General features: G+C 35.4%; 1 protein-coding gene across 5 annotated transcripts in view; it reads right to left on the bottom strand.

Annotated features, from left to right (window-relative positions):
- The window catches only part of Taf3 (TBP-associated factor 3), a 113,323-nt gene extending 103,429 nt beyond the window's left edge, over window positions 1–9,894 (bottom strand). For 2 of the 5 annotated variants that reach the window (XM_069837352.1, XM_069837354.1), the window contains exon 1: window positions 9,073–9,889. In XM_069837352.1, coding sequence (XP_069693453.1) covers window positions 9,073–9,238 — 166 coding nt within the window. In that variant the 5' untranslated portion in view covers window positions 9,239–9,889. Of the gene's footprint in view, window positions 1–9,072 lie in introns of all 5 variants that reach the window. The other 3 variants (XR_011334305.1, XM_069837353.1, XM_069837356.1) reach the window with 3 other exon arrangements.
- Window positions 9,895–17,380: the final 7,486 nt, after the last annotated feature.

Genomic DNA, 17,380 nt, shown 5'->3' with positions numbered 1-17,380 from the left:
TAAACACAGATAGTACCACATTAAGAAGTAGACGTTTTCTTGTAGTGCTAATGCTAAAAATATTTTCTTGGTCTCTTTTGCAGACATGTAATACTGTTCTTGGCATTCAAAGAGATCCTGATTTGTCCCATTGGCGAGAAATGGCTAAACTGCATTTCTTCCTTAGTTGATCACCTTGTGGAAAATGATGATACAAGTCATATTCTTTACTGTGTTTCAATTTTCAAAAATGGCACAAAGCAATAAATCACTTCTAATCGCACAAAAATTAGGAGTAGGTTATATTCTCAATTTAATATAATTCCAACGTCTAATTAAAAATATACACTGTACACACACAAATACCAGTACAACATTTATTATGACTATACACTACAGATTAATCAGTATTAGACTTTTTAACCACTGCAATAAAAATCGCGCCAAATACACAACTGCACTTTCCTACCAGTTACTAAAATTCATAATACATCCAAGTGCATGGACACATTTGAAAAAGAGGGAAAAAACAATTAGGCCTGCTTCAAAATGCTTCATTATACAGTCAGGAAATAGCTACTGCAATGGTTCAATGGCAAGACCGCTGGACTCATAATCCTGTGGACCTGGGTTCGATCCCTAGAAACCTCTCGATTTATGACTTGTGTCGAGCAAGCTCATGATCCAGGTAACACAGGCGTTTTCTCCAGGAGCTTTGGTCTCCCTGAGGCATCCCAAAAAATCTCCATCATCCCATCTCATTGCAGGTGTAGTGTAGACCACCCTCCTATGGCACACCATGGACAATGACTCTTGTCAGTAAATTGTCTACATAACAGCTTTCACAGCCACCAGCGTAGCTCGGCTGGCTAAGGTGCTTGCCTGCTGATCTGGGGTTGTGCTTGGACGCAGGTTCGATTCCCACTTGGGCTGATTACCTGGTTGGTTTTTTCCGAGGTTTTCCCCAACTGTAAGGCAAATGTCAGGTAGTCTATGGCGAATCCTCAGCCTCATCTCGCCAAATATCATCTCGCTATCACCAAAACCCATCGACGCTAAAAAAACTCGTAGTTGATACAGTGTCGTTAAATAACCAAGTAAAAAAAAAAAAAACTGCTTTCATCATAGTAAGTGAAAAGGGTACAGTGTGCATGTAAAATGTATTAATTTTTTTCTCCTATTTATTTTCGAAAAAAGTTTTTTTTTATTAAAGCATGTACCTACAAAGAAGGCAGTGCCTTAGCTTACATATAACATCTCTTGGATAAACTTCAGAACACCGTTACCTTACTCCCCATCTTCCCACCAAATTCCAACCCTGGGCACACAAACCAAATTATTGGTACTAAAAAGTGCCTTTTCGTAAGTGTGATGATGTGCTTTTGACAAACAATATGCTCTTTTTGGTGTTTTAAGATAAACTGTTGACAGTGAGGTAACTGTATACTGAAATTTTCCCTATCTCTTAATACAAAGAATGACAAACATTTAATATTCATTTATTTATTATATGATTTCATCATTCTGTATGCACGTCATGGCAGATTAGATGCAGTCCATTTCTTAATCTGCCATCCATTTAATTTGCTCCGAATCAACAGACATAATGTGGTACATTCTCTCATCGCATCTTCAATCCATCAGAATGCTTCCTATGAGGTTTATGAGGAGGTTGGTTGCGTCTCTTCTGATGGCTCTACTAGACGTGCTGATATCATAATTGATCGGCAGAAGGATAAGGGTTCATTCTTGATCCCACAATCCGTTTCGAGATGCATGAGCAACAGCCACAAGAGGTGAATCGTGAAAAACAAGTCATATATGAGCCTTGTTGTCAGCATCTCGGAGCACAATACCACATCACACATTGGACAGTTTTGGGCTCATGTTCGGTGCCCGTGGCACAATCCCACGAGAAACTTTAAATCAACTTAAACAATTTAAATTTCTGATGCAATGATTGATGCCATAGGATCTCATGTGTTAAAATCATCCTTAGCTATAACTAGTAATCATTTGTACGCAAGAAACTTTTATTTTAAATGATTTCCTATGTTTTCTTATCATTTATCTTAATGGAGCAGTCCGCGATAAAATTCTAAATTTGGATTATATTATAGAATGTTTACCAAAGTAACCCTTGGATTAACGGCATTTGTCACATCGCTCTACGCCTTTTAGTTTGCGAAATATTAAAGTCTTACTGCAAGCTCTGACGTCATAACCACTGATCGCTTCATAAGACTGCGTTGTAGTTCCATCTGACATACAGCATAGAACGAGTAAATATATATTCATACGTTACAGTCAGTTATTAACACGCTTAGGACCTATCACATGCATATACAGTAATAATAATAATAATAATAATAGTAGTAATAATAATAATAATAATAATAATAATAATAATAATAACTTACCCATTTTGAATTTCGTACTCATAGTGATTAGAACAACTTGGGTCTGGTAGGGGTTCAAACTGAAAAGGTTTAATATGTCGATCCATTATAACCTAAGTCAACGCCTTCACTGAGTGAGTGAATGTATGTGAAACGTGAAATATTCGTTATGAATGGACTGCAAATACGTGTTTATCTCACGCCAACAATAAATTAGTACATGGTTTATATTATTCTATTGAGTCATAGTTGTTGAGTCGCACGGTTTAGGCATGAAGCTGTGTTTGGGGGAACCTCTAAAACATGTGGATCATCCAATTGCGGCAGTTGATAACCAGAACTACTTCCAAGACATTTTTCTGTATAGTATCTTCTCTCCACGCATTTTTCTTCCAGCTGTATGTTTTGTCTTCCACCCATCGTTTAGTGGCTTTAGATTATTGGAGTCTGGAGCCAGTTACATCTCTTTTCACGTTGTAATTATGGTCCATTATCGCAATCATAGTTCTTGTTACCATTCCACCATATGGAAAGTGTTTTCTCTTAGGAGTGTACAGCAATCTCTCGTTATGGTATGATTCAAATTTGCTGGTGTGACAAAATTGATTAGTCTGATTTAGGTCTTTTAAAAGAGCAGGGTTACATACAACTTTTTTCAGAGCATTGTAATCGCTGGATCCAGGTTCGATCTATTCCCTCTCACTATTGTATGTATGAATGTGTGCACATTTTTTATTATGTCTCTGTTTCTCCCCATTCGTGTATATTACAAACATGATTTAATACAGAAATGAATCTGTCTTCTAAGTCGTCAGAATCACCTTCACATGTAGCACAAGACCACATAGGTGATTTATGATGCTCTCTTTCCACATTTGTGCGGCGGCTTTAAGCTTTTTGCCATGCGCCAAATGTCAAATTGATAGCCCATCCATTCATATTTGGTCCTTATCAATTTCCTAATTCCTCTATGGCGGTCCAATAGAAAGAGGGTAATGTTCATTTTTTCTTTTAGGCGATCTAGAACTTTTTCGCATGCTGCTTCGCCTACAATTAGACCTTTTCGCAGAACTACGAAGTCTATAATCTTATCTGAATCGAGGTCCATTACACTGTAAGTCACATATTTTGCACTGTAACTAGGTGAGTCAAATTGGCCATCACCGCGATTCGCACGTTTTTATCTTTTAGGGAATTGATAAGTTGTTCATGAATCTGAAAATAAGTACATCTGACTGTTGGTTCTACGAATTTTGAAATTATTTTATAAAATGTTGTCTTGCCGATGAAACATAGTTGTAAAGTTTTTGAAAATTGTTCAAACAATTTGTATCTTTTATCGCACAAGTATAACGCAGAACTCACTGCTATGCTTCACCTCTGTTCGGACTTCCACTCCCAATTACGGCATTCTGGCACACTGCATTAACTTTCATCAATGGTCCTATTGTTTCTACCAGATATTTATAAAAGAGGCATGACAAATATTACAAAAGAAAAACAAAATTTGTAATGCTGACCAGAAAAAAAAAAACACTTTTTGACTCTCTATTTACTTTCTGTTTCATGTGCAGCATCCTCGGAGCCTGATGAATTAGAATTTGAAGTTTCTTCTTCTATTTGAAAATATGTCTCTAAGTCAGTTTCTGCTCCCCCACATCTGATTCACCACACACATTTCTTAGCTTCTCGCACCCTATCTCACACTGCACAGCTTTGTTTATATTAGGTTCCTGAGAATTTTCAGCCTCATCGAGAACTACACACACATCAATATCTTCAGCTATACGTGCATCACTGCAACTTGCTATTGCTTCTTCGACGACCTTCTTTCATTTATAAGCAGAGGAGCACATAGATCAGAACTGTCTTGGGGAGATTCTCCTTTCAAAAATAGGAAAGGGACAGAAGTTTTCTTAATTTTCATAGGAGTTCTATTGTCTTTCATTACACGTCTTTTTAGTAAAGACGATTCTTCAAAATCAGTTTCACGGAAATGACTGGAACACACAACAGTAGTTTTCGATAGTGTAAAACCTTTTCTGTTGATTTTCTTCACCCATGTTTTAAATCTTTGCAGTAACTTTTCTCTGTTGGGAAATACATGAAATGATACCCCTGCTTCATGTTCTGTTTTTGTTGTTCCCTCTGAACACGGAAACTCACAACACCACAGCATTTTAAACTGTATTATGATAAAATTTCTTCTGTTTAGTCTACTGTAGTTCAAAATCGTTCATATAAAAGAAAATAAGTCTACATAAAACCACAACATTGGTATGTGCTGGTTTTATGATTAAATGAAAAGCAAAACATGACTTCACACAATCATAACTCAGTCCGAAATTCTGTTCACGTTTACTACGGCGAGAGAAGATTATTTATTTTAATAGAAAGCGCTGCGCTGTACTCGCCGATGTTTTCGGTCTACAACGCAATCACACCAGTTCAGTGGCTGTGACGTCATAAGTATTTGTGCGGAGTCAGTAACTCAAGAACCATGCCTCGCATTGACATGCGGCAAATTACATTCTACTTAGATTGAAAAACGTGTTTGATTAAAGCCAACTTAATTTTATCGCGGACTGCTCCTTTAATATTTTCTTTCTTTCAAATTGTCACATAATTGTTTTTAATCATTGTTCATTGTGAATTGATTAGTAGGCCGATCTATCGAACCCTTATTTAGGGCGGCTTTTGTTGATACAAAATTATTATTACTATTATTATTAGAGATATAGAAGTTGGAAAATGACTCTCATCATCCATAAATATCGTACCAAGCATTTAATAAACAAGAGTAAGTCTTTAAATGCCCCAAAGGTCAATGTTATTTAAGTGTTCTGCTATGATTCTGTAGTAGAAACACTAATCCTAGTGGCAGAAATGGCATTATCTGGGAACCAGTTTAGAGTTATATTTTGTGTACTATATGCCAGCTTGTATATACATTTCGTAAGCAGTGGTAAATACTCTAAGAAAACCATTTAACTTCAGAGTATAATATGAAGTAACAAGTTTCATTTACTAGGCCTACTTTAATATGTTGTTTAGTCAACTGTCCGAAGACACTTAGGAACCTCAAAAAGTACACCAATAAGGCGTCACTTATGAGGCAAAAATAATGGTGTAGGGTGGTTAATTCTTTTCCCCTTCCATTGCATACATCACTGACTAGACATTTAATATGTTGGCAAAATAATTCAAGCGTGAATATATAATTACCATGTTTTGCTAAACAAGAAGCAAGTACACTCTACCTGTTAATTAAGACCAGTGGTGAATTAAATTCTTAAATACAGTGGAGCCTCAATTGTAGGCAGTTTGATTTTTGGTAGTTCAATTCTAAGAGGGAGCACATCGACTCAGAGTTCAGCCATCTTACAAGGTCCGCAAGGACAATGTTCACTATTTCAAGTTTTCATTGTATATCGTAATTTTACAAACAGAGGATTGAGGCAATTTCTCAAATTAAATCGCAAGGATGTAACAAATAGGTATATTTTATAAGAAATTAATTTGTGATTGAATTTAAACATCTGATAAATAAATGGACGATTATTAAAACAAGGAACAATTTTAAACTTTTGTGACATCTTTTTCAAGAAAGAACTCTGCACTCTAGAGAATTAAAAAATACACATAAATATAATAAAGTTAATTATTGCTTGTGTCACCACATAACATATACTTCCTTTATATATCACAGTACACACTGATTCTTTTGACAGACCAAAGAAAGATCATAATCTCTCCATTGTTTATAGTTGGCCTATCTACGGTTTCTCTATTTTCAAGAATTGAACTGGGAATGGTATAAAAATAACTGTTGCCAGTAATACTCCTCTTCCACTTCACTAATGATTACTCTCTGGTATGGAAGTTCTACAGCTAAACTTGCTACACTTCACATTTGTTTAGTCTCTCATAGCGAACTCAGTTTTCATAGAGTACGAATTTCTTTTGTTTTAAGCATGGTTGCGCTCAATACGAAACACATGACTACTACCAAGAGACAACTGTACACGAATACCTCACCTTCGTTCACTCACTCCCCACCCTCTACTGCCTTATAAAGAAAGGATAAACAAGACATTTTTCCTGCCTACAATTGAAGCTCTAGTGTAACGAGAAGTTCATACCATTATCACTGCCAGTTTTCGTTCACATATTTGTTTCACTGTCACGTCTCACTATACAGTCAATTTAAACTACGTCCAATTTCTTATTCTAAACTGAAATCCGAAGATCTGCTACTATAAATTCACAATTAAGCATGATCAAGGAAATTAATTACATTAAAACTTTTATCATACAAGTATCTTGCCTGAGTGTGTATATGTCATATTTTAAAAAATGTATATTTATAGCTCACTCAACAGACTATTTTATTAGACAAAACTTACACATTCGAAAACACAACATCTGTTACAAAGTCATTAAATTCAAGAATATAAGAATTAAACAATTCGACTCTTCACAATAAATAAGACTGCCGAGTTAGCTCTGTGGTAGCACATCTGCCTCCAGACTAGCCAGCCCAGGTTCGATTCCCAGTGGGGTCAGAAATTTTCATATAAAATTTCTACCTCAGGACTAGGAGAGATGCCAGTGCACAAATTCTAATCTCTAAATTGTGCACCAATACGCCTCACTTAAATCCCAAATCTCTCCACAGTGCATATGTCGCTGTTGATAATGATTCGTCCGTCAAATGGGGAAGTTAAGCCTGGCGGCCCCCTTGATGCTAGTCAACAGGAGTAGACTACGTGCCGGAACCGGGTTTCCCCTTCCCCTTCCTCACCTTCATCATCATCCTCACCCATTTCCTATACTACACTACACTTACACGAACACCTACACATACTCTCGCCCTAGTACACGACATAACTTTTCACAGATACACATCATGTATAACACGGCCCGCCGAGTTGGTGTGCAACTTGAAAATGGGTCACAATCCTGACATCTATCCGCAGTATGCAGAACCCAAATCACACAAGTGAAGTGGGTAGGCATTAGATATACACACACACACACACACACACACACACACACATACACATACATTCTTCACAATAATTTTATGAACCACTAATTGTTTATTATACTCTACAAAAATACACGATTCGTGATACCTGGCGTGCATTCTGAATTTTGCAAATAAGTGAAAATATTTCCGAAAAGTTTTCGAACTTTTATTTTTGTGTGATTACCGGTAATAGGGCTCTAACATCTACAGTGCTGCCTAACTTATTAGCAAATACTACATGATATATGATCCATTATATATTAACAAACAAAATGTTCATTGGTCTGATGTTCACTTATGTCTTCCTGACTGAATAAAATGTAACTTCCTCCTCTATCACTTTCTCCTTTCCTTTCCATAGTAATTAGTAATTTAAATGTCAGCGCTGTGACAAAGTTATAGGTAGAGTTTGTTGAGGAGATAGATTAGTGCCAAGTACCCTCATTGTCCGTTATAAAATAGTTAATGTTAAATGAGTTAACAGATTAGTGACAAGTAGAACAACTGCCAATAATACAGTTATTTAAAGTTTGATGATATAGTTTAGTGAGAAGTATCCTCACTATCAATGATTAGGTTATGTACAGTTTGATGAGGAGATAGGCCTAGTTTAGTGATGAGTAGCCCCACTAACAGTGATAAGGTTAGATAGGGTTTAATGACAGATTAGTTACAAGGAGCCCCACTGTCAGTGATAAGGTCACGGGTTTGAAAAAGAAAGATTAGGGTGAAACTAGCGCTGAGATAGTTCCGGTGATTTCGGAAGTGAAAATCGTTGAATTTATGGATATTGTTTATGGAAATGCAGTTGATCGTATATCAAGGCATAACAAAACCAAGCTAACCACACCTATCTTGTCACAGATTCACATATATATAAGGTGTATAAGCGAAGTACCTCATCGCTAGTTTAGCCACGATGTTTCAAATGTTTCACGCAAATATGACAAGTGAATGTTAGATCAATTATCTCTCTGTTCCAAATCGAGATCGTTCGTGGATTACAGTGAAGGTTACATTCATGTGTTGCATTTTTATACGTATTTTCCACCGAATTGTTATTACATATGATATCATTAACCAACATTAGTGCATTACAGACCTAAAAGTATGTAGTGGTGGATATGCAGGCCCACATGCGGTATGGATACATGGAATATTTGCAAGTAAATGTAAACATAAATTTGGCAAGGAATTTCATATTTGGTAGGATAGTGTGATTACAATACGCTACAATTTTCAATTTACAGTCGTCAGTAGAGGCCTAACATTTGCCTTTATACAAAATCTGTGTACATACTAAAACCATGCTTATTAAGTTGGGGGGGGGGGGGGAACTAGGGTTTTTATAGTCGTCTATCATAAAAAAGAGAACACAATTGGATTTCGAAACACATATGTTCGCACACTACTGAGGATAGTGCTGTCAGTATTTTGTTAATTTCCCAGTAATATTTCAGCAAATATCCCCAACAAAAGCATCCCAAAACCAGTAACGAAAATTTTACTCTGCCTTTAATAATTACATCCAAAACAATAATAAAGCAATTTACAATATTTAAGCTTGGCATAAAATCGAATCATGCTTGTTTTATAGACTGTAGTCACCAACTCCACAACACTTAATATTACGTTCTCTATTGTAAAGACAATTATACTTACACTGTTCACTATATCGATGCATTAGTTTTCCAACTTCAGTGATATACCTTTGTAATATATCGATCATAATATCCAAAGGCGTACTGTGGATTCCATGCCAACCGATTGTCTGACAAATCTGCGCTACAACCATTTTCAATACATTTCTTGAAAATTGTTCAGCCATCGTTAGTTTTCACATTCTCTACTCATTCTAGGTAACATTGTATGTTCGTAAGGCTATGTCTTTGTAGCAAACTGCATTTTCACAACAAAAATTAAATTTAAATAACAATAACTGTAATATTACAATATAACGACAAAACACAAATAATACAACCCATACTCTTCCAGCGCCTGAAGACGCTTAGTTCTCCTGGCACCGCAGACACTTTTTAATACTCACAGGATTACCAAAAGTAAAGCGAAAAAAAATTATATATTATTTTCTTCACAATAATCCCACGTACAGATAAAATTTTCTCATTTTATCACGAAAAGTAGATAATCTGTATTTACCCTTCGTCAGTATTAAAATTGTTAGTATTGTAACGTACATATTTTTGTATACGACTAAGAAATATGGAATTAGAAGGAAAGGAGATGGCAGCGCTGCTGAAATGAATGGCAATATGAACCGTGTAAACACCGAGGTAATGATTGGAAGTGACTAACAGTAACTACTGAAGAAAGCAACACAATTGACTTTCGAGGCATATAATGCAATTTACTTATATCGATTTGATGAAACTGTTAATTTTATATTTATATGGTAATATAAAATGTCAATTAATATAAAACGGAATATGGTTTGGGAAACTAAAGTTACAGCAGTCGTTATACACCACAGATAACACACATACGCTAATCAAATAATCACTTCTCTTCTCTCTCCACTATCGCTCGAACACAGGTGTTCGCAACCTAGTGGAATATGGAATAATTATAAGACAACTTTTGTGGTGAAGTGGTGAATTGTAAATATTAAAAAAATAATCGCAAATTAAACTCATAACGATCAGTGTTCATATTCACTGATACACGAAAATCAACACTGAAAAATTGTCAATCACAGTACTATTTTATTAAAGGAGAAAAATAATCGCACTGACGTGTATATAATTTTTTGAGTTTATCTCTAATCTCGACCACACTTTCAATGATTTCACTAGATTTTTTGCATTGTGTGATATGGTATCTTCCACAGTTGAGTTTGCAACACTTCAATTTCATACGTACTGTAATTAGCATATTTTTCTTTTACTCAAAGTATAAATGCGACTGCCAATAAAATGAAGAGGTTAATTATGGAAGTAGTGGGCCAGATAATCCTCAACAATTACAATAAAACACAGTATTTATGTATTATTTATGAAATCAATAAAATACTGGAATCCCTTTAGAATGCGAGAACGGGGAGAGGAGGTTATGCATCTTTTTTGGGATACAAATGGAAGATAAAGAATCCAGGATCTTTCTCATCACACCTTTCATCTCCCAAATCACGAATTTTATTATCCAAAATGTTCAATTATGTAATTTGTCTAAAATATACAAGCACCGTGACAGACTACCACATCCACCACGGTCAATAGCAAAGAGTACTGAATTAAATAGAGTGACCCCCACTAATAACGAGCACAGAACACAATACATACAAGAGAGTGACTGTATGAATCTAAACTGAAGCCGCCACTGTCGCGCGGTAGCCATCTTGATCAAACACAACATACAGCAACCTTACAGCAAATCCAATCACCGCATTACGAGTTTGCTGCACGATCCATCATGGTGGAATGCCTGTTTTGGTCTTTTGCAACGATTATTATTCCTTTTAAAGTTAAATTTCTCATTGCAGTAATACTTACTTCCTTACAAACGGCTTTTATGGAACACGAAGGTTCATTGCCGCCCACATAGGCCCGCCGTCGGTCCCTATCCTGTCCAAGATTAATTCAGTCTCTATCATCACATCCCATCTCCCTCAAATCCATTTTAATATTATCCTCCCATCTATGTCTGGGCCTCCCCAGAAGTCTTTTTTCCTCCGGCCTCCCAACTAATACTCTATATGCATTTCTGGATTCGCCCATAAGTGCTACATGCCCACCTCAAACGTCTGGATTTAATGTTCCTAATTATTTCAGGTGAAGACTAGAAAGTATGCAGTTCTGCGTTGTGTAACTTTCTCCATTCTCTTCCAACCTCATCCCTTTTAGCTTCAAATATTTCCTAAGAAACCTATTCTCAGACACCCTTAATCTCTGTTATTCTCTCAAATTGAGAGTACAACTTTCACAACCAGACAGAACAACTGGCAATATAACTGTATTATAAATTCTAACTTTCAGATTTTTTCACAGCAGACTAGATGACAAAAGCTTCTCAACCGAATAATAACACGCATTCCCCATATTTATTCTGCGTTTAATTTCCTCATGAGTGTCATTTATATTTGTTACTGATGCTCCAAAATACTTGAATTTTTCCACCTCTTCGAACGATAAATCTCCAATTTTTATATTTCCATTTCGTAGAATATGCTGGTCACGAGATATAATCATATACTCCGACTTTTCGGGGTTTATTTCCAAGCCTATCGCTTTGCTTCAAGTAAAATTTCCGTGTTTTCCCTAATCGTATGTGGAATTTCTCCTAACATATTCACGTCATCCGCATAGACAAGAAGATAGTGTAACCCTTCAATTCCAACCCCCTCTGTTAACCTGATCTTTCCTAATGACATATTCTAGAGAGAAGTTAAAAAATAAGGGTGATAGTGCATCTCCTTGCTTTAACCCGCAGTAAATTGGAAAATAATCAGACAGAAGCTGACCTGTACGGACTCTGCTGTAAGCTTCATTGAGACACATTTTAATTAATCGAACTAGTTTCTTGGGAATACCAAATCCAATAAGAATGCTATAAAAAAACTTCTCTCATAATTGAGTCATATGCCTTTTTGAAATCTATGAATAGCTGATGTACTGTACCCTTATACTCCCATTTTTTCTCCAATATCTGTCGAATACAAAAAACCTTATCAATAGTCCTGATGATCCCCAATAATTTCATCTATATACAGAGTTAATATTCGCAAAAGAATATTTGACAAAATTTCGTACAACGTCAACAAAAGTGATATCCCCCGAAAGTTACTACAGTTAGACTTGTAACCCTTCTTAAAGATATGTACAATTATGGATTCCTTCCATTGTTCTGGTACAATTTCCTTTTCCCAAATAGCAAGTGGAAGCTTATAAATTTCGCTAGATAATGTGCTTACACACTATTGTATTAGAGCAATTCCACATGTAACTGACTGACATTTACTGTACACTTTGACAGCAAAATGTCTGCCTAAATTGTGTAATGAGTTGAAATTCGACTGTGTCACCGCAGGATTTTATAGAGGAAAGTGTACACTTAAGATACATACAAAAATAAACGTCTTTAATATAAAAATTATACTATTTATTTACGTCCAAAGTGTGTGTAACTGACTCACATAAATGTCAACTCTCTCTTCGGGTGAACATGGTTCTTCACAGATTTCTCTGAAATGTTACTTCTGATACAATTTTGCAAAATATAGTTCGGAAAGGAAATTGTAATCTTCAGTTTAAGTTTAAAACGACCTCCAAACCACGATTAGTACTGGAGTTATGACCGAAAAAGTGATGTGTTACAGACTGACCTCATTCTGTAACTGACTGACAGCTCTGAATTTTTAAATAAAGTTGCACTTACGGGACCGAAAATAGTACGAAATAATATGAAACTTGAAAAGTAATTTAAATGGATAATATGTTTTCCAGAATACAAAAATTAGTTTGCTTAACCATGCATCTTAAATAACACAAAATTATGCAGATAGAACTATTACATAGGCCTACTTAATAACATATAGGCTATAGTTCTTTCTCCGTGATTAAATAATGTATATACCAGCCATACGCATTGGTGTTTAATTTTAGGACTATAAGAGTGTCACAGCAACCTTGACAGCGCTTATCACTCTATAAGGCATCAACTCCCCAGCGTAAGACAGTATGTTACGTTATCCAAGCGCGTTCATAACAGTCTGACACTGACCTCCTTATCGATTACGATAAGGTGACGCAGATCACAGTTTATATTTCCCACGTCTATGGCTGTTATATGTTGTGTTCATAATAATAGATTAAAATGTTGAGATCTGCTTTTATATTGAATTTGAACCATTGGAATTAAACACGTAAAAGCACTCCACGGCACTCGTTGACTCACTCATTTAGTCTAACAAGTAACACTGTCAATATGTCACTTATCTGAACAAACTTCAGTTTCTTTTCACACACGGTACCTGTGTATCTTTCGCAATGATTGTTCACAAGACAGTTGTGCATATTCTATAACATAGGGATCTAACACTTTCACGTAATGAACTCCATGAGTTGCCGGAATAGGTGCAAGATGTTCAAATTCGTTTTCGAGATACTTCTTTCCTTCGTCTATCTCAATCTGTGTTACCCCCTGAACAATAATTTGGATGTTTTTATTGCTCACAATGTTACAAAGTTCTGTAGCGCTTTGTATCTTCTTCCTCGATTTCGCAGCCATCCATGTCATCCTTTTTACTTGGCCTCCAATCGCATCACGGCCCCTTTGCCATGGTATGACTGAAAGAATTTCCATTCTATGTTAAATTCAAATATGCGAGCAAGCAATGTCACATTTCTCAATGTATAGGCATATTTCTGTTTAAAATGACTCGCTGCTCCATCTGAAAATATTTTTACCACCTCAATGTTCGGAAGAATCGCCAAAATTTCGGAAAACACTTTTCGTAGACAAACATCTACTGCATATTTGTCATGTGCTAAATAATCTGACACTAATACAAAGGATTTCTTCTGAACTTCCCTGTCACCTTCCTGTCTAAACCAGGCAACAGCAGTAAATATTGAGACCTGCTTATTGCTCCAATGAGCTGCCTGAATCTCATTTTGCTCTTTGCAGGTGTAATTACTGCACACTTAACACCAGTTCACGTGTAACTTCACCAAGGCCTTCCAAACAACTAAGTACGCTGTGAGAATGAACAGCATAACAACTGAGAGCGCTACATGTCAATCACTCACAATGCCGCTGCGGAAAACGAAATCATTTTAGAAGAAAATGTTCTAATACTTTTTATTGGTCATGTAGTAATAACGCAGAATACCAAAGGAAATTTTAATCTGTCAAATATTGTGCTGTGTGGAAGAGTTTTTGTATGTTTATTGTGACGGACTGACCGTAACTTACAGTACAAATAATTATAATGATTTTAAGTTATTTAGGATCTTAGGATACTTCAACTAATTTCATATTTACTTCAAGGAAAGACCAAAATACAGTAGACTAAAAAGACGGCTCGAAATAAAACAAACTTACGTGTCCAAATTATGACACGAAACGTAAGTATCTTTACGTGTTTTTTTAAGTGTTTGGAATATGACAAGATCTGCAGGAAGTTATAGACTAAAAGAAAGAGTATATGAAACATTATCTTACGAAATAAGGCGATTTAAAGTATAAAGAAACATATTTCGTCAACAAAAATAGTCCTACATCAATTTCAAAAAGTTTACCTCAGTATGATATTTTCATGGAATTGCTCATTAATTCCGCTGGAATTTGATCGATATCTGGAGACTTGTACTTTTTCAGATTTTCTACCGCAATTTCGACTTCGGAAAGTGTGGGTTCGGGTATAAATGGCTCAGTAGTTTATATTTCAATTTCGTCCCGATCATTTCTATTTGGCCTATGTACATTTAGTAGTTGCCCAAAATAGTTCTTCCATCTGTTCAGGGTTGAATGAGAGTCTGCAAGCAAGTTACCATTCTCATCCTTGATCACGTTCATCCTTGACTGATATACATTCTTAAATTCCTTTATAAACTCACATAAGTCTCGAATGTTTTTATTCTTATTATTTGTTTCTACCTCATTCAGTTTTTCACTCAAGTAATCTCTCTTTCTATTCCTAAGTGTACGACTTACTTCCCGTCTTTCATTGAAATAATTATCTCTACTCGCCTCAACTGGATCCTGTAAGAATTTCAATTTTCCCTCTTTCCTTCTTTCTGCTACCGTGCCAATATTAATTGTCCACCATCCCTCATTTTGCTGCAGCAAAGGCATGAAGCGCTTTACTGACTATAGCACAATGCACTTATAGTTCATTTCTAAGTATTTCCTTATTCAGAATATTGTATTACGTAAAAATGGTTTGAAGCAAAGACTCAGAGAAATGAACACAATAAATTTGGAATTTTTTGGGGAAATTATCGAAAATGCAGAAAAAATTTCCGAAGTTTGGAATCTTTCAGACGGTGCTAAACTTGTTTTTTCAAAGATGGAACATAACAGCACAGTCTAATACTTACAGTCACGCAACTCATACGTATAAAATATGCCAACATTTGACAGCTGGCGCGACAGTAGCCCTCTAGCGGCAGGCAAGTTAAACGTGTGCACACGACATATGATAACATATCAGAAAACGGGTTTTGCGTAATTTGTTTTATATTTTTATGCTATACAGTATAAGTGTATATGATTCTTATTAATTTTACTTTAGAATCCTAGAAGAATTTCACACGCAGTTAATCTACAAGTTTCAGAAGCTGGGAATAAACGTAATTCTTTATGCTCCTTACAACTGAATCATGGTCCTGTTCACGTATCATGGTTTGAAATAATATAATTGTTCGTACGTGGATGGTTAATTCAATTCATTCCTAAATATATTTATGAATCATTGGAACTCTATATTTACTGTGAGAAGAGTCAAAATTAATAGCTTCAAAATTGTAGGGCATATCTCGTAGGGTACATTGCGTAGTGAACTCCTCTCCCTATTTCCTGAGAAATTAACTATTTTCCATACTGCAAATTGGGGCAAACTCGGCTGCTGAGGTAAACTTGAAAATAAAAAGGGGAAGATTTAAACCTTAATATGACAGACATTGATTTATGAATTTCATTATTTTTCATTTCTTAAGAACCGGTATTTCCTTTATTATTTTGAGTGGCAAATAGTGCTGATATTATGGTTTAAATGTTTATGGCAAGTTTACCGCATTTTACATTACATTTCCAGTTTTCACACATAAGCTTAATTTTAACTTATCCTACTTATATAATACGTAATTTACATGCCCTTACTGTTAATATGACGTAGGTGAGAACAAATAAATGAACACACAATTTTGTTGAAAAAATTGTGACTTCAATTAACTCAGAAAATGTAGGCCTAATTTTATTTTCAGAGCAGAAGTTGTGTAAGTCAAAATGAGTAATGAGGGTTAAAGTAAACATTCTTTAAAATACAGCGCAAAGTAGCAGTTAATATTGAATTTATTTAAACTATTAGTAGTTAGTTAATAGCACGAAGGATATATTAATTGCTACTCTGCGCTGTATTTTACAGAATATTTACTTTAAATCTCATTACCTAATTTTGACTTACACCACTTCTGCTCTGAACGGCTCAAATAATCACTGGGAATATAAAATAAACACCAATAACAGTCATGCAAATTATTACAGAAAAGATTGCTTTTTATATTAAATTTAAAAAGGCTCTTTTATTTCTTGAGAACTTAATACGTCTGCCACATGAATCTACACCAACACATCAGAAATTTTATCGACACAGTCCGGATTTATTCAAGAAGTGAATATTTTGCAAAAGGATTACAATAATCCATGAATTCTTGAAAAATTAACATCATGATCCCTACTTGAATGCAATATAACGTTCAACTTTTGAAAAATATAAAGAAAAAAACACGAATACAAAAATTATGGAATTACTTGCATTAAAAACTTTAGATACATTATTCAAAATCGGAATGGTTACACATTTACACATGATTTCTGCAAAAAAATAATATACTGTAACAGGCATTTACTTTGTTTTTATGTAAACTCTCCTTCCTGACATACAAATAGGTAACATAACTAATAAATGTTTTATAGAATACAATACGTAGGCTACCTACAACGTGAATTATTGGTTATGACTGAGTTATGATTTTCTCTTGGTCTTTAGGGAATCTGAAGAACGACAAATTCGGAGATTTAAACTTGTTACTGCAATTTTCGTCATTGCACACATTGCCTTTATTCCGATGTATGATTAAAACGTTATTATCACATCTCTCATCCCTTTAAAGCATATGCTGGCTGAACGAGACTATGACCAGTGCCTTGCCTGCCGCTTGGGCGCTAGTGTCGCGAATGTTGGCAGAAAAAGTGTTGAAGTTTCGTGACTGTATGTATTAGACTGTGATAA

The sequence above is a fragment of the Periplaneta americana genome, chromosome 10, assembly GCF_040183065.1.
Source record: "Periplaneta americana isolate PAMFEO1 chromosome 10, P.americana_PAMFEO1_priV1, whole genome shotgun sequence".
NCBI classification, from domain to species: Eukaryota; Metazoa; Arthropoda; class Insecta; order Blattodea; family Blattidae; genus Periplaneta; species Periplaneta americana.
Note: the sequence above shows the minus strand (reverse complement) of the source record. Positions and strands in the feature narration are given on the sequence as shown.